The sequence below is a fragment of the Papilio polytes genome, unplaced genomic scaffold (assembly GCF_000836215.1).
Source record: "Papilio polytes unplaced genomic scaffold, Ppol_1.0 DF824493.1, whole genome shotgun sequence".
NCBI classification, from domain to species: domain Eukaryota; kingdom Metazoa; phylum Arthropoda; class Insecta; order Lepidoptera; family Papilionidae; genus Papilio; species Papilio polytes.
The window spans coordinates 1160260-1179362 of NW_013524711.1; the positions used below are offsets into that span (position 1 = coordinate 1160260).

Below are 19103 nucleotides of genomic sequence, written 5' to 3' on the forward strand. Positions count from 1 at the left end.
TTTGATTGGATGTTATGTTCGAGTTCTCCGGAGTGCGATAGTAACAGACAGACGGGAGTATATGTTTATGTCTAATTGACGCTTGTTTTATTACCCGACTCAGGAGGGTAATGTTTTTTGCGTGTACTGTGGGTTTGTGTATAGGGTAATGTACATTATAAGCCTGTTTGTATTATGAATAAGAGGAAGTTTGAAAGTAGCGCCAGGGGTGGAGAAAATGAGAAGCAAAAGGTTAGCGTGGTATGGACATGTATTGTGACGAGACGATGGGGACATAAACTAGAAAGTGGTAAGATTGAAAGTGGATGGCTGCAAAGGTAGAGGTAGACCGAAAAAAGTATAGATGGATTGTGTGAAAGAGGATATGCGTGAAAGTAGTGGATTCAAATATGTCGGCTGATATAGATGTATGGAAGAGCAGCACATATTTTGTCGACCCTCCGTAAGGGAAACACACACTTCTTTGTTGCCTAAGATGTCGGCAATTACATCATATTTTTGAATAATTCTTTCTTTAACAAAAATCCCTACACTTACGTCACGCTTTAGGCTATATGTTTTCACGCCATTAAACTTAGGGGGTAAATATTTCGGATAAAAACCTTAATGTGGGAAAGAAACCATAAGTTGCTGCCAACATCAAGGAAGCAAGATTGCCAATATTTGTCACGTCATGTCATTTTGACATTTGCTATTGATAATTTGACAAATCCAAACAATAAATAAAATTTCCATAATTTCATGCGGATGAAGCCGCACGGGAACAGCTAGCATACTAATAGTGTGTCAGAATGATCCAATTTAGTTCAACGAATCACTCTTATTCTTGTAGTCGTACTTCTTACTAGTTAATTAATGCGAAAGTTAAGATGGATGTTTGTTGATAGCTGTTATTTTTAAATAATCGAAATCATGACCTTCAGGTCGCTAACCACTAAACCTAGGGGTTTCCTAGTGTATTATTCATGCGTGTAACAACAAAGCGCTAGTTTTATCAAGATAGTGCGTTTCATTGCGCGTCCGAATACTGCGGTGTCCTTTGATGATATGCTAGCCGTAATACATAAGCGGTTAGCGGATTTTGATAACTACGACTATGTGACAAGCACTTTAATATCGGATTTGAACAAAGGCAATAATAATAATACCCGTTTTAGTAGTTTAAATAATAACATATTCATTGACGAGGAATTTAATGTAAAACTTTTTAATCACAATTAATTAAGTTATATTGGGCGTTAGTGGTTTAGGGATTTGACTTGTAATCTACAGGTCTTCGCTTTGAATCGCGCTATGTATCAATGTGTTTCTGGTTTTTCCAATTTCAAACATATAAATCGTCGTTTTTATGGTGAAGGAAAACATTGGGATGCAACCTGAATTGATCTATGAAGATATTCAAAGTTATGTGTAAATTAACTCGCACTGCATAGTCTCGTCACCTCAACTAGATCTTATGTTGAATATGTAATATTACACGCGGTCCATTTTGTTTTTTAAATAAAAAAAAAATCAGAATTTTAATGTAGATTCATCGCTTTAAACTTGTACCACAGGCTAAAAGCTAGTTACCGCTTAACACGCGCCTCGCGCGCTGATTGCCGGTTTCCTGTACGGAATGACAAAACTTTTCCTGGTATCGCATCGTTTTCCACTGTCACGAAGCTTTTCTTGACTTTATGACAACATTAGGGTGTATATCATCCGTTTATGATAAGACATGTGAATGTTTACAAGATTTACGCGTACATTTGTAATGGAATGTACAGTCGGGGAATCTGACGGTGTACCGATTGTGGGACGCTTATAAATGTGTCTACAATGGTCGGTATATTGCTTTTTATATGATAAGATGGCAAACAAGCAAGCGGCCACATGAATCCGCAAAATGGCGAAGCGACCGCAGCCTATAAACATTCGCAATAGCGGCTGCGTTGCCTACACTTAATCGATGGAGGAGGAGATGCACAAAAAGAGGATATATCCTCTACCTATGCGTCTCCCCCACCGTCAAAGCCACGTTCCCTATCCTATTCTTAAAAAAAATCGGGACTAAAATTGACCTTCCGGCGCCAAACTCATCAGACGAAACGCGGAATTGCTCCCACTTTACGCCTGTCTGTGTGGTCGTGGTATTGCTTTGGCGAGCTGACCTTACAGTGCAAAGATGTTAAAGTTGGCTCTACCACTGTTTACTAATTGCTTTTTAGTATTATCCCATCGTTCTCACAACTTATTGCCACCTAATTTGTTATTCGTAAGAAGGAGGCAAGGCAATTTTTCTATAAGTGGAACACTACGGAATTTAGTGACTGTACATACCTCTTTCCATTAATCTTCCATCCGCAGAGTAATAAAGGAAACTTTTAAAAATAACCTTCGATCAAATCGATATTATTATCACATTAGTGTTAATTTGTTGGTAAAAAGTTGGTTTAACCAATTGGGGAATTACAACTTCAGAGCGTTTTGACCGGTCAAGTATGCCCCGATGGAATAATCTATTGATTAGCTTACCGAGTGACGAAGGACCTATAAATAAGGTTTTTTTTTATAATATAAGGTGGCAAACGAGTAAGCGGCCACCTGAATCCACCAAAATGGGAAGCGACGGCTGCCCATAAACATCCACAATTGCAGATGCGTTGCCTACCCTTCATTAGGAGGAGACGCACATAAAGAGAACATTTCTCCTTCCTATGCGTCTCCTCCACCGTCAAATCGATTTTCCTTCCCATCCTTTCCTCTTAAGAGAAGGGTGGAAAGGGAAAGGGATCAAAGTTAGGCCTCCAGTACCACACTCATCAGACTAAACGCGGAATTACTTCCACTTCACGCCTGTTTTCTGCGTGGTCGTGGTATTGCACCGGGCGAGCCGGCCAATTCGTGCGAAGATGTTAAAGCGGGCTCTACCACTGTTAAAAGGTGATATTCGATTCGTGTTCTTCCCCCGAGTATTAGAATGTGACCCTTGACTAAACTATCGCATAACTGTTTAGTCTCACATTGATTCCTATGGTGTCTGAATAAGATAGATTAGTTTGACAATTCATTTGAAATTTAGTCGGGATAGGTTGTGTAAAATCAGTCATGAATCTTATCGATTTTTGATTTTTATTCTTATAGAAATTGGAATCGATAGATTTGTAGTTATAACTTATGAATTTTAAAAAACCACTGTTTTATCCAATTAATAAGAACCATTACAAGTAATGAGACTAAATAAATGTTTATTACTACTACAGCCGTACGTAATCGAATTGGATTTCACTATTATTTCTGTCATCGCTTAATTCTCTACACTGTAATAAATACAAGAATTGTCCTCTAAATTAGTTAACAAGAAAATAATAATTTTAGTTGAGTTTGATAATTATTTAAACCGAATATCGATAGTTCAAAATTGTTTGCTGCGTGTTTCGTCACTACGATACCTTTCTATTAAGTACGGTACTAGCCTTCATACAAATGGAATTCGATACTTCATACGTCATTTATCAAACTAATCTATCTTATTTAGACAAACTATAACCTATATGGGGGTACACTACTCGATTTTTGATATCTAAACAGTTGAGTATGCGAAACAATCGACAATCAAACAGCAGTTATGCGATATTTTAGTCAAATGTGTACGCCCGCTTTTAATATTCGTACGTGCTCGATAACTATATAAAATCGATAAAGACAGATAATAACGTGATAATGAATACTTAGGTTTTGTAAGAAATATTGTAATACCATTTACTTGCGTATTATTGCGTATAGCAATTGAATTATTTGAATGGAACATTATTTGCTTGTAATGTACTTGACAAAGTTGTACCAACTTAGAAAGTGTTACACGAGTAGTCTGAAAAATCTGTACCAATCAAAGTAATTTAAGAAATATATAGACTAGAAATAGGGAAACATTTTTTACCGGTGACTTTTTTTATAACATAAGGTGGCAAACGAGCAAGAGACCACTAGAATCCGCCAAAATGGCGAAGCGACCGCTGCCCATAGACATCCGCGATTGCAGATGCGTTGCCTACCTGTATACGACGGAGGAGGAGACGCATATAAAGAGGATATTTCCCCTTCCAATGCATCTCCTCCACCGTCAAATCGACTTCCCCTTCCCAACCTCTCCTTATAAGAAAAGGGTGGTAAAGAGAAAGATGTTACTTCTTCACTGTTACTTCTTTTTTGAAAGGTACTATGTTAGTTGTCAAGTTTAGTGTCGACTCTGGATGTATTTACATGTTATAAAATATTTACAAAGTTATAATAAGCTCCATCTTTAGTTATAAAGTAATCATACTAATATAAATGCAAAAGTTTAAATGGATGGATGGATGTTTGTCAGAGTTTGTAGCCTAAACGACTGAAGGCAACTTGATGAAATTTGGCATAGATGTAGAGAATAGTCTGGTAGAACACATAGGCTACTTACTTTTGTTTTTTTTTTAATTCCAAGCGGACGGAGTCTCGGGCGAAAGCTAGTTTCAATATAATTAATTGTATTGACATGTGGTTTTGAGGACCTTCTTGGTACCAACGAACGGGCGAAGTAACAGAAAATAAATGACAAGCTGCAGAAGAATGATCTCATGATTCATTTAACATTGGGAGGCGCTAGTGTGCTATTGTTGTAAGTGAAATTTCCCCACCGGGCCAAATCAATTAGTCGGATTACAATACATTCGAGTAAACTTTTATAGTTAAGTTAATGCTTACTTTTTTTCCATCCCCTTCTCAACTAAATTCACTTCCCCTTCCCATTATAAGAAATATTAAGAAGGGATAAAAGATTAGACTTAGACCTCCTAGTGTATGAGTAGAGTGAATTTTTTTTAATTAATTCAAATAATTCAAGATACATAAGTGACCTTTGGATGAGGCGGCTCTCCTACCCACAGGCGTTTTTTTAACGCGCGTTAAATTTGTTAAAATACAACCAACTAGCTTTCGCCCGCGACTCCGTTTGCGTGGAATTAAAAAAAAACAAAAGTGGTGAGCTATTGTGTTCTTCCTAACTATCCTATACGTCTATGCCAAATTTCATAGATATTAGATCAGCCGTTTTGGGCACAAACTTTTACAAACATCCATCCATCCATCTAATTTTTAGCACTTATACGAGTAATTATAGTGAGCTATATTACCATGTCTACGGCAGCTCTTTTAAGTATTGCATTTTGAACTCTAGATGAACGAAGCAAGAGCAATTTTTGTTCGAAAGCGTTAAAATAAACGCATCTTAAAATGTTATGGACGTTCAGTGGGATTTTATATAATGAATTATTAATTGTAATTACGTTAAAATCTATGCGAGAAATCTTTGCTTTACCATATGAGATGTGTTAACCTCGCTTAATCTTTTATAGGTAAAAATTCCATCTTCGGGCAAATATTTTGCAACGCTCGTGAATCCATTTTAAAAATAGCAAAGCCTTGCGAAATGATAATGGTCATACAAATATGTCATTTATCAATAGGTTTTAAGCATTTATGTTAATTTTAATTATATTTTTAAGTAACTTGTTGAACTATCTCTTTCTCTCAAATGTGTTTGTCCTTGTCTTATCGACTTTACGTACATATTGGTTTGCAATGTTGCGTAAAAAGTTGCGTGTTCTTTGAAGTTATGTTAGCCTGGTACTTCTATTGACTTGTAGGAAGGTTTATATGTTTTTTATGAGCTGGTTTCGACTGCCTTAATCACATCTCTCTGTTTTGTCTAAGTGAAAGAAAAGGACGACAATAAAATCTACAGTAACCTATACTAATACTATCGCTCGCGCCACCTGCGGGCGAAACAAAAACAAAAGTAAGGAGACTATGCTTAACTATTCAGCTGTTAAGGCAACAAACTAACGAACATAAATCCATCGAAACTTTTGTATTTATAATATTAGTAGAAAGTAAAGTAATAAAGCGTAAGCACATTTTGTAATGTTTGATATTGTATTATTCAAAGTTTGAAAGTCTTTCCAACACATCTTTAAAGCTATGCTCGCCTAGTACCATGATCATCAACTTGCCCTTGTTCCTACGGAGGTTCAGCATAGTATGTGCTTCCTCCATACATCTCTGTTAGCCGTCATATCTGAACATACTGCCTCAAGCAATTTCTTTCACACATACATGCATACTTTCTTTGTTCTTTCTCTTTGTAGCCTATGATCGCCTAGTACATCACGGTTAAATATGTATTAGGAATTAGGAATTTATATTACGAAAAAAGTGTTTCGGCTGTCAACACGCGTGGTTCTATGTGCACGTATAACCTCAAAACACAATCGTATGATTCAAGACCGTCAAGTCAATATTTCTAGTTCAAAGTCATCCTGTCACATACAGTGTCATTATACAATGCTAAAGGAAATTGCGGACTTTAATTCGAATAACATATGTACACTAATCGTAGAGCACAGTATGTACTCTTACATCTCTATCTGAATATCTGAATTCGCTGCCTTCTCTAGCATATCCTCAGCAACACAATACATACTTTCTTCTGTCTCATATCTTTGCAGCCATCCACATTCATTGTCATAGGCCGAACTTATTTTTTTTAAGTTACTCAATAACGAAGTATAGTATAGATAAAGCTTACGAAACTTTGTAAGTGGGGTAAGCAGACATTACACGTAACATGACCTGGTTGTTAGGTTTTAGTCAATCGTTCATATCGGAAATAAATAAAGGCGTTTCGAAGATAATCCAATGCCGCTGTGTTACTGCAACGCAAACTTGTGTGAATCACGTTACGGTTAGTTGCGGAATTTGGGTAGTTTTGAAACCGGTTATTTTGTTTTAGAAAATAGTCTGTAATTTAATTGGTTACAGATATTATGACTTTGCATTTCGCTTCTATGTAAGAAGCGTGTGTAATATAAAAAGGATGAAAAATTAGAAGCTTGTAGTACTTACCAGTGCCGCCGTTCCTTCTGTTCATGTCATTGTTAATCTGTCATAGTTTAAAAACATTAATATTATTACTAGCTTTTGTACTCGATTCTGGCCTCGTGGAATTAAAGAAACAACAAAAGTAGAGTAGCCTATGTGTTCTTCCAGACTGCTCCACCTCTGTGCCAAATTTTATCGAGATCCGTTCAGCAGTTTAGGCTACAAACTCTAACAAACATCCATCTAAACTTTCACATATTAGTAAGATAACTCCTGTCAAAATTCAGTCAATTCTGAAGTGAGTATAATTCAGTTCTCCGTACTAGATAATTCGGGTGGTTTTTGTTGTGACGGATTTTTCTATTGTACTACGACATTTGGCAATTGTTTTAAGTGAGAAGTTACCACGCCTGTAGGTGTGACCGAAACTAAAGTGGACATATTGCTCATTTTATTAGTACTTGTAGAGTAACAATCACCTATACTCTATACTAATATTATAAAGAGGATTTGTATTTTTGGATTTTTGTATGTATTGAAATAACTCAAAAACTACTGGGACGATTTTAAAAATTCCTTCACCATTAAAAGCTACGGTATCAATGCGTAATATAGGCTACTAGCTTTCGCCCGCGACAACGTCCTCGCGGAATTAGAAAAACAAATGCAAGTAGCCTATGTGTTCTTCCAGACTATCACTTCAGTCTATGCTACAAACTCTAACAAACATCCATCCATCTATCTAAACATTCGCATTTATAATATTAGTAAGATATATTTACTTTTTTTTTTAATTTCACATTTTTTTATCAGCTTTGAACCCGTACGAAGCCGGGGTGGATCGCTTTATTAACATGGTTGAAGTCTGTTCACAATAAACAGTCGATGTAGTGAAAATGATAATAAATCTAGATTATTGAACATCTGGCGATTGATAGACTTTCTAGTCTAGTCTAAGGTTTACTAGGAAATCTAGACATGGTACTAGTCTGATATAAGCTACTTTGAAGTGAGCAGATAATCGTTTAGCACAGTTTAACTACCCTTTGAATTTTGAATGACAGGATCAAGCTTGCAAATTCTTCTCATTGAATTAAATGAACAAATACTGGGCTTTGTTACATGTGTGCTCGTTATGTGTGTGTATTTTTTGTATTATTGTATGTGAGCTATAAACTCGGAAATTACTTGATCGATTTAAAAAAAAAATTGTCATTTGAATGTCACATTATTACTGATTGACATGGTATATGTTATTACTAGATTTTTTCTTACCGCTCGATTGAGTCGTAATTTTAACTTCTCACTATCTATTTATTACAAAAGCTGCTTAGTCCTTTTCTCTATAGTCAATGTCGCCATGTTTAAAACATGTGAACCTAGATCTGACAGCCATATTAAATTCAATCTTACGTTCTACGCAATACAGACTATATTCCATTAATTTGTACACTATAAGTACCAAAACAAACCACTAATAGAAATAAACACATCGATTAAAAACTTGTTTGGTGACATTTGTATGAACTAAATAGAAGCTATCATTTGCTAGTTAAAGTGACACAAACATACTAGGAAATAATTTTAATATAATGGTTACAAATAATACTAACTGCTAAATCAAACTAGACACATCAATAGACGGAAATACATAAGCCAGTAAAACGGAGCAGCTGGCATGCCAATTACTAGTGGCATAATGTATTCCAGGCCAGTGATGAGCGTCGGTGGCTCAGGGGTTTAAGCACTTGACTTGTAATCTACAGGTCTTGGGTTCGAATCCCGCTGCACCAATGTGATTTTCGATTTTTCGAATTTCCATATGTACATAATTTAACCGACGTTCTTACGGTGAAGAAAAACATCGTGATGCAACCTAAACATATCGGCAAAGAAATTCAAAGATATGTGTGAAGTCAACCAACCCGCAGTGGGCCAGCGTGGTTGACTATGGCCTAGTCACCCTAACTTAGGGTAGGCTCCTAGCCCCTGGGTGGGGACGTATAGTGGGCTGGTGATGGGGATGATGATGTCAACAAGATCGTATTCTAATATAATAAAGCGTAAAGTAATTTTAGTTGTGTAGGATGTCAGCAATCACAGTATATCTTTTTAATATTTTTTTAATAAAAAGCCCTACATTTACACGCTTTACTACATATTTTCATGCTATCAAACTTAGGGATAAATGAATTGGATAAAACACTTATGCGGGAAAGGGATAAAATCTACAACTAGCAAAGCAGGGTTGCCATGGTTACTCATAACCAATTCTCAGTCAACGCCCAAAATCTTTCGTTGAAATTTTGATATTTGCAATTGAAAGTTTTAGAAATCTAAGATACAGTTTTTATAATGTCATGCGAATGAAGCCGCTCGCGAACTGCTTATTATACTTCTTACTAATGTTATAAATGCGAAGTTTTAGATGGATGTTTGTTAGAGTTTGTAGCCTTAACGGCTGAACGGATTTTCACGATTTTTCACATGGATGTAGAGGATAGTGTGGAGGAACACATAGGCTACTTGGTTTTTTTATTTCCACGCAGACGGAGTCGCGGGCGAAAGTACAAAATAAATTCAATCACTTAAGTTATTAGTGATCAATAAACTTACATAAGTACAAACTTGAAAATCTGTACAAAATACTTCAAATTGAAATAAGGCACGTTTTCTGATATATTTACTAGTCATTGACATTGAAAACCACGTGTTAATTCTGACGAATTATATCCTTTCCTTATTGCGGTTGTATTGTTAGATAAGCTAAAAAAATAAGCTTCGCTCAAGGTTAAGTAAGTTAACTTTTCATTTTAACTTGATTTGTCGATTTACGTTTTTTATACCATTTTTTACTTTAGTATAGATAAAAAAAGCGTATGTTTTATTAATAAATGAATATTATCGCTGTTTTTTAACTATTTTTTATTGTTTAGGTAAATAAAGTTGTCTATATTTTTACTATAATATCATATTACTACAAACGGAAATAGATTTATAGTAAAATATTGATCTGAACTGTCTTTTATGTTCTTTTAATTTTATTTGAAGAGTCTCAATTTTTTTTTGTTTGTTACAGATACCCAAACCGGTACCCAAACGGGATCCCTGAGGAATCCCGAACAGAATCGTTTAGATTTATCATCCGGTGATTCAAATTCCAACATATATCGTTCTCAAACGTTAACCAATATAAATCCAAACCCGTCGAATACTCAAAAAAATCTTGATAATAATAACATAATGGATTCTCGTACAACATTGTCAAAAGCTTCACATAATACCGAAGACGATTTTGACGTTAATGAATATTTTGCTAGACTACACGGCACTAGGTATGTTAGTGCACCTATTAATAGTGCGGTTAAAGAGGCGGAAAATTTAGCAACAGAGGAAAATCTAGAAGAGATTAACTTGAATGAACCAGATAAACCAGTTGAAGAATTCCAGCACAGTCTAACAGCAGATATTGCTCAGAATTTCTCACAATTACCTACGGTTTTACCTCAAGTTGCAAGTGCTGTGTTTAGCTCCTTCTCTAACATGCTGAGTATGAAGAGTAGAGAGCATACGCCTGATGTTGTAAAACCATTGCCGGATTATTCAGAACAGGTACAAAGAACGCAAGAGATTGGTGTACCTCTGATGAGTGTGCCTGATGTTGTTAAGGAAGTGGCCCCGCCACCGAAGAAACCACCTATAGGTATGTCTTTAATTTACTATGTTTTTTAAATATCTAAACGATCTTTATATTAAACTAGCTGTTTCCGTGCGGTTTTATCCGCATGAAATTATGAAAATTTCATTGTATTGTTTACATTTGTCAAATTATCAATAGCAAATGTCAAAATGACATGACATGACTAACCTTGGCAATCTTACTTTCTTGATGTTGGCAGCAACTTATGGTCTCTTTCCCACATTAGAGTTTTTTTCCAAAATAACTACCCCCTAAGTTTAATGGCGTGAAAATATATAGCCTAAAGCGTGACGTTAATGTAGAGCTTTTTAGTAAAACAAGAATTATTCAAAAATATTCTGTAATTGCCGACATCTTAGGCAACAAAGAAGTGTGTGTTTACGCTTTATTATAATAGTATAGATGGCAATCATAATCTTTCCATCTTTATCCTACTCCCGTAAGGTCGTTCACCGGATTTTCGTCCACCAGCTTAAGCTGTATTCTGTCATTACAGAGCGTGCGCACACCTGAAACTAAACTATCGCACAACTGTTTAGTCTCGCTTTAATTCCTATGAGCTTATATGGAGGTGCTCAAACTACACGATTTTTAGTTGTGCAACTAAACAGCTGACTGCGGAACAATCGACAATCGCTCAACAGTAGTGCTATAGTTTAGTCAAATGTCTACGCCCGCTCTTAGTTCTCACATCCTTCTTGATGTCGCCTTTCCAGCAATCCATCTCATTTAAATTTCCTTTATAAATATGGTCGAGAGATACGCTATTTAACTGTCTAGTCTTGTTCCACTGTTTTGCTGTACGCACATCGAACGTAGATTCAATTCTTTTATTTAAAAATTCAATAGTCATATCTTGATTCTTTAAGATATCGTAACAAGCTGTGGTTGTAATTTATCGGTTACGTCACGTAAAGGTCTAAACACGTGAGGTTTAAAAGGTCGTGGTGACCGTGAGAACAGTAGACTGTGTGGCGCCAGTATGTTCTATGTTTCTTATGTAACTAAACAGAAACTTTGACTATTCTATTATTTAATTTAGTATTTAAATTAAGGATTACAGGCATGTTAGCAGTTGGTTTTAGCCTATCGGCCGTTTAATTTTTAGTCTGATGTTGATAGTTTGAAAAACCTTTTATTTGTCATATGTACATTTGTCAACATAAATATGTACAAAGCGTGTACACATTGCTTGGCACACAATTATTAACGACTACGTAATGTAGTAGCAAGTTTGAGCAAATAAAACAACAAAAAAACGTTCGGATAAATATGAGTGAAGTACATAATAGCAATTGAATTCAATAATCGATCTCCTACTCTCTCTCTGTCTCTCTTTTCCTAGGCTGTATCCAATATGGTCAGCTTTCATTGTCAATCTCCTCCACTTCGCTATATGTAAGATATCCTGCTCCGAAACTTGTCACTCGCTATCTATCACCACATCTATCCACCTTGTTGTGAGTCTGCTCCTTACTTCGACCTCGATCTTTTACAATTGTCGCTTCTAACATAGCACTTTTTTTCTGGAAATATGTGGCGTCAAATTTATGTCAATTCGTTTGTTACCTTCTGTATTGTAAACTAGCTGTTGCTCGGGACTTTGCCCTTGTGAAATTGAAAAATAATAGCCTCTGTTACTCACAGATAAATTACCTTTCTAACGGTGAAAGTATTTTCAGAATCAACCCAGTAGTTTTTGAGTTATTTCAAAACATACAAATCTTTCCCCTTTATTAGTATAGACGACTGAGCTAATATTGAAGAATGAGGTGTCATTCTATGAGTATTTTTCCACTGAGTGTCACTTTTTAATCAATTTTAGTGTTCTTATTTTAAAACGTTTAATTTCATTATCTACATTAGCTTGTTACGTCTTATCCCTGATGGAAAAGCAGTCTAAGCCGGGTTTGCTAATTTTCTCTTTGAAATCTAATAATTATACGCCTCAGAACTAGTGTTAGATTGACAGTCTAAGCTGTAATGAGATGTTACGTAAACGGTAGTGTTTTACAACAGTTCTAGACTTTCTCCTGGAATAGGGATCTATGTATACTAGCTGCCTTGACTTCAGAAAGGATGTAATTATTATTTTACCAAATATATTCAATAAGAGAGTTGTAACCGTTTCGTAACGAAAGATACTAATACATGCATATACCAAACCATTTAGATAAATAATTAAGGCCATTCTACTTTGTGACAATGCTATAATTGTACTTGTCAATAGAAGGTACAACTAAGAAACAAGAGGTGTTTATTTTAGATACATTAGACTAGCTCCATAAGACGTGAATCCATAATCCCCCTTTCCTTATCCCACTTGCAGGATTGGTGCTTTGAAGGATTGGTTTCATCCTTCATATCTATCTTCCGTCATCACAGTCTTTTTCGTCTAGATTATGTCATCACTCACGCAAACCTTCTATCACTACCTAGGTCTTCCTCTACTGGTATACTAATTAAGATTTTCATAGAAAATGAGAAAGTAGCGGTAAAAATATTTGCTTTTTATAAACCACATAAATAATTGTAACTTTACTTGTTGCAGGTACACCTTCAAACTATCGAATAACAACGAAGAAGAAAATGTACGCGCAAATACCAGGCCTAAAATCCGCAGATATGATGCAAAATATATCGACAAACCAGCCTATTGGTAACCCATCGCATTTCGCACCTGAAACACAGATCTCAGATATAAGTACACCGATGCGAATACATGATAATGTAGATGTAAATACATTTGAAGTGACTGGCAGTGACAGGAATGTACATACTGTTACTCAGTTTGGAGCAAACAATAATGTACCACAATTTCCATCGAATTATCCAGAACAGAATAAATCTACAACAACTGTAGATGATCTTAATCTATCGATTGAAATGATTAACAAACGGGAATCTATCCAAACTGTAACAGATCCAACGGCTTTAACGATCCAACCGGCTCCAATGTCTGTGATACCTCCACCGCCGATGTTCTCAAATCAATTAAAAACTGATCAGACTAATATTCGATCAGTATTACCACCGTCTATAGCAAGGCGTGTGTCCGCGAATAATCCGGTTATAAAACCACAAGCACCTCTTTCAACACCAATGCAAAATATCTTCGTGCCGTCTGTAATGGGATCACACGAATCTGTACCAAGTAATAATTACCCTGGTGATATACAAGAAAAACTTGAGCCAATGCAACAACGTCAACCATATATACCGAGTACCATGAACCCTGCACAAGAAAATTCTGATAAAAGCTTCATATCCGATCCTCTAATGCAACCTGAACGGTATACAGAAAGTGCTACTAATTATTCTGGAATCATACAAGAACAACCCAATAAAAGCTTTGTAATTGATCCTAAATTGCCACAACCTGAACGGTATACAGCAAGTGCTACTAATAACCCTGGAATTACACAAACAAAACCTGATACAAGCTTTATAATTGATCCCAATGTACACATGGGTACTGGAAATACGAAATCAAAAATAATTAAACCTGCATCATATGGTTCATCAAAAATATCGATATTCGTATCAAAAGAAATACCGCAAGAAAGTATACTAGAAAACCTTAAAGGGCATAGTCCTATTGATATACCTCAAAAGATATTGTCTCCGGAAGATTTAGTTGTAAAACAACTTTCTCAAATGAATTTAGATCCACCAATAACTAATCTGGCTGATGAATTACTAAGCGAAAAACTGAAGAAACCAACTAATTTGAAGTCCGTGCCTCCACCAACTTTCTTCAATCAAAGTGCAACAGATATAAATTCTGATCGCAACGTTAATGAAGTTCAAAATATTCCTACTGTCAATAAATCAGTATTTGAACCTAATATTACAGAGCCAAATAAAAGTATACCAGAGCCTCCAAAAATGTCAAGTAATAATTTCCGAATGACAAAGAAAAAACCCCAGTATTATTCTGGACCTATCGAAGGAGTTGGTAGTATAAGTAATCACGTCAAACCAATTGTATACTCTGAACCGACTAACACATTCCAAGGACCTTTATATACCCCCCAATTACCAGTTCAACAACTACCTGGTGATTCAGGGATCATTTTATCGGGTGCGACGACAGATCCCTTAACAACTAGTTTAAGTAATGCAGGAGTTTATCAACAATTTGAAACTCAACCACAAACGCAAAATTACGGACAACAAGATTACAATACTGCATTCGATTTGAGCCGACAGACAACTGAATATTATGAAAATCAACAAGAATCGAAAGGTTTTGGTATCATCGGTTCATTGAAATCCAAACTAAGCTCAATCGATCTTAATAAGATACAAAATTCAGTTACTACATTCTTCGATCCTGCGTACAATTATACTAAAATGGACACAACTAATCGGGAACAAATGTATGAATCGTTCCCATTAGAGAAAACTGCTGAAATACAAGACGGTAACTTAGAAATATACGTACCTACTGTGGAACCTGCATCGCAAGCGTTTGGATATAATTATCAATTAGATGGAAACACTGTTAGTAACTCAACAGGAATTCAACAGGTTCCATATAATTATTTTCCAGACCAAACATCTGCTTCAAGCTCTGATAAACCAATTTACAATGCCCCTGAATGTAATCTAAAAGAAACATCCCCTTGGGCTGTAGAATTGACTTATACAGGCAAGAACGAAGACTTAAAAGCAGTCGGTACCAAAATTAATAAAAACCCTACAACCCAGGAGAAGGAAGCAGCGAAACCTAATAATGATATCTCTATCACTCAAATATTTACAAATCCAAATATTGTCCCGAGTAACAATAATTTCGAACCTTTCAAAACACAAGTAACTGGATCAAATTTATGCGAGAGTTCGATCTTTTCAGATTTAAAAGTTCAAGATAACATACCAATGCAAAATTTATTTACACCGATGCCTGCAAAAATAGAAGATAAAGCATCTCTGATACAATTTAATACAGATGAAACCTCGACTACTAAATTATCAGAAAGCTTTCCTATTGATAGTAAACAAGAGAGTTCTATAGAACTAAACAAAACTGAGATAAAAGGAAATGTAGGAAATGTAATCAATCCTGAAGTAGTCAGTAATCTAATTACACCGACTTTAAATGAACCACAAATTCCTAAATGGGATAATATTGGATTTAAATACTTTGAATCGGCGTCAAATTTACCTAGCGACTCTACATTCGATAGCCAAGCAACTGCTATTTTTAATAAAGAGCCAGCTCAAACTGATCTATTTGTCGATTCTAAAGCACATCAAGGGTTTCTTTTCGATCAAAATGCTGCAGACTTCTTTGATAGACCTTTATCTACAGAGAACACAGTAGTAGAAACTGTCCTAGAGACGGTTTTGAAAGAGGAAGAAATTGATCATGACATAAGTAATTGCGAAACTTGTAGAGAGGTTAATAAACCTGTAGAAAAAGAAGCTGAAAATCTAACAGACCAACTGATTGAAAATGTTATAGCACCTATACAACTGTCGAATCCTGTTGAAGTCCCTTTTACAGATAATGATAGCCCAGACGTTATTAGAGCTGATTTTGAGCCCAATCAATGTGCTGAAATCACACATATTACAGAAGAAACTATTGCGACAATACAAGAACATGCTGCGACAGACCTTATGGATGATTTTAACAATAGCTCAGCTGTGCATAATAATTACGGATGGCTTACAGATGAATCCCCCTCGTCCAGTAATAATGCACTTCTGGAACATGATTATTCTTTGCAAACAGATAACGTGACTTCAAGACTTTTCCAAACTAATTCCTTAACTGTAGAAGATATACCAACTAATGCGAGCGATGAAATCAAAGCGGAGTATAAAAATTCATTCGATGAACCATTAACAGTATTCCCAAGACAAATGAGCATTCCTTCAGCACCTCCAGCTGAAGAGGACTCTAAATCTGATGAAAGTGGTTTGGATGTTCACTCCATAGAACAAGACGCGACAAAAGACTTCCCTATATACGACGACAATGTTATCGAGCCTTCAGAAACGGATGACGATAAGATAGAGTTCAGAGAACGGGAAAGAAGCTCCGAAGAATCTATTCCAGGCGATACATTTACTAATAGAGTGGAGAGATATAAGAAAATGGAAGAAACATTAGAACATAGTCATGAAGTGTTTAAAACTACCGACAGTTCGATGTATGATGCACCCACTTCAACAAGTCCATCAACAACTATCGCTTCGTACTTCGATACAGGGAATTACGCCGTGGAAAACTTCTATCGAAACTCATCAAGTTCTCATTCTGTATCAAATATGAACGCCGCACAATCACAGCATCCTATGACAATCGTGAGAGCACCGCCTGGCTTCGAAACATTATATCCGAAACAGTTCTATATTGTTCCGAACGAAAATTATACAGCGTTTGCAACACCAGACGTTAATTCCAATAAAAAGCCAGTAGTGTACGTTTTACCTGACAGTAACGTATATATACCGAAACCTGAATCGTCTTTAACGTATTACGTTCCGTCTACTGAAACAAACGAAACAACAAACCAACCAGCAAGTACTTTAATAGTAGAATCTACAACTGACACGATAAATGTTTCCGAACAAAATGTAACAAACACAACAGAAGCTGATACTAAATTACCTGATTTTGCAACTGTTTTCGGAACAAAAAACGTTGATACAGAAGTTATCAGAGAGCCATCTTCAACATCTGAAATTGAATCTACAGACACGAAGACCTTGGATACAAATACCACACAAGCTGAGCCAGCTCGTGTTAGAGATAGTCCTGATGTTTACGATTTTAGTAGACTATCGAGTTACTTTTCATCACCATCCCAAACAGACCCATCGAAGTCTTTTTTTGAATTAAGCCAATCTGAAAATCATTACCGACAAGACAATCCCACATCAACTGCCATTTGTGATAGATTTAACATTCCATCTGAAACATATGATTCTAGTATGAATTTAATTAAAGATTTGACATCAACCGCGAACATAGAAACCATTCCAAAAGAACAAATAGTTAGAACTGTTAATTATTTCACTATTCTATACGATAATGATTCATTTAATCATAAAAAAGAATCAATAATCGATTCAATTCCAATTGAAGTAACGAATTCTGATATACATTTAGAAACATCGAATGAATGCAATCAAGTAGATATAATAGAAACTTGCAAACATTGCTGTAGTATAGAAAACGGTATCGTTAACGACATAAATATCGATTTAAACAATTTAGGTATAAATAACGTAAAAATCAAACAATACATGAACAAAGATAGTTCGGAATTGAAGAACGTGAATATGGAAGTTAAGAAAGAAACAGCCGGCGACAGATCGTTTACTGTGAATTTCGATAACATCACAATACAAGATGAGAAAGGAGAAAATCTCGCTATGATGACTGAGGTATTAATTTAATTTTCTAAGTTGACATCGCCTGTAGTACTTGTCTTACATATAGCTATCTTTGTTTTATCAATGAGAATGAAAAAAGATGACAATATGTAATGCAAGTGTGCAACGGTAACTACAAAAGACGTGTGTAAATTAACACAATTCTAAAGATCAGTTCACATTATCTTGAAGCTGAGCGGCGAGATACTATAAGTATTGGAGAGCGAACCAACCGTCACCCTGCTCTGTCCCCACGTGAAGACAGATAAAAACAAAAAGTTTCATTCATCCCACCTTTTGCGATAGGGTACAGTTGGAACTTATTTTATTTCATAACCGTTCTGTCACCTTATTGGTGATAGTGGGACGGATAAAACTTTATTCTCATGTGAAAACAGAGCAGGGTGACGGTTGGGAAAAATCAGTGTCTCGCAATCATATACCTCTATGCAGGTAAATATTGAGTTACAAGCCAGTTCAATGATCCGCTCTTGTGAACAGTGAACATCTGCAAGTCATTAATTTTAGTTGTGATAGCTATTGTTTAATGTATATTTTTTAATTCTAATATTATTAAGACAGTCTATTGACTATAATCGTAAAAGTAGATAAAAGTAGATTTAAAAATATAAAACATTTTTCATACATTACTTTTTATTATCTAATAAGTGTAAGAAATCGAATGAATTTATTTTATGTCCAAGAAGCGATACCAAATGTAAAGGAGTGTTTAACTTCTTTGAGTAAATAGATTGGTTATATACTGCATTGAACGTTATACTATAGTCTTTCAAACATCACTATTTCCATAGCCGTAATATTCTCTGCTGTTTTTAAGTCCTTGGGATTTATTTGTTTCTTGCTATAAATGTTTTTGTTAGTTTATATTCTTGTTCTACCTACAATTTAATCCCTACTCTTTTAAAAACTTAATTATTATTTACTAGCTGTTCCCGTGCGACATCATTGGCATAGAATTATGAAAATTTTATTTTATGTTTTCATTTGTCAAATTATCAATAGCAAATGTCAAAATGATATGACATGATGACAAAGCATGGGGACTTGACGTTTGACAGCGCTGACGCTCGGTTGAAGTTAGGTTATAATTTCT

At 35.5% G+C, this 19103-nt stretch overlaps 1 protein-coding gene across 1 annotated transcript in view; it reads left to right on the plus strand.

Annotated features, from left to right (window-relative positions):
• LOC106103765 overlaps positions 1-18029 on the plus strand; it is a 62508-nt gene extending 44479 nt beyond the window's left edge. The window contains exons 2-3 of the mRNA XM_013283667.1: positions 9977-10600; positions 13149-18029. Coding sequence (XP_013139121.1) covers positions 9977-10600; positions 13149-18013 — 5489 coding nt within the window. The 3' untranslated portion in view covers positions 18014-18029. The remainder of the gene's footprint in view (positions 1-9976; positions 10601-13148) is intronic.
• The last annotated feature ends 1074 nt before the right edge of the window (positions 18030-19103 follow it).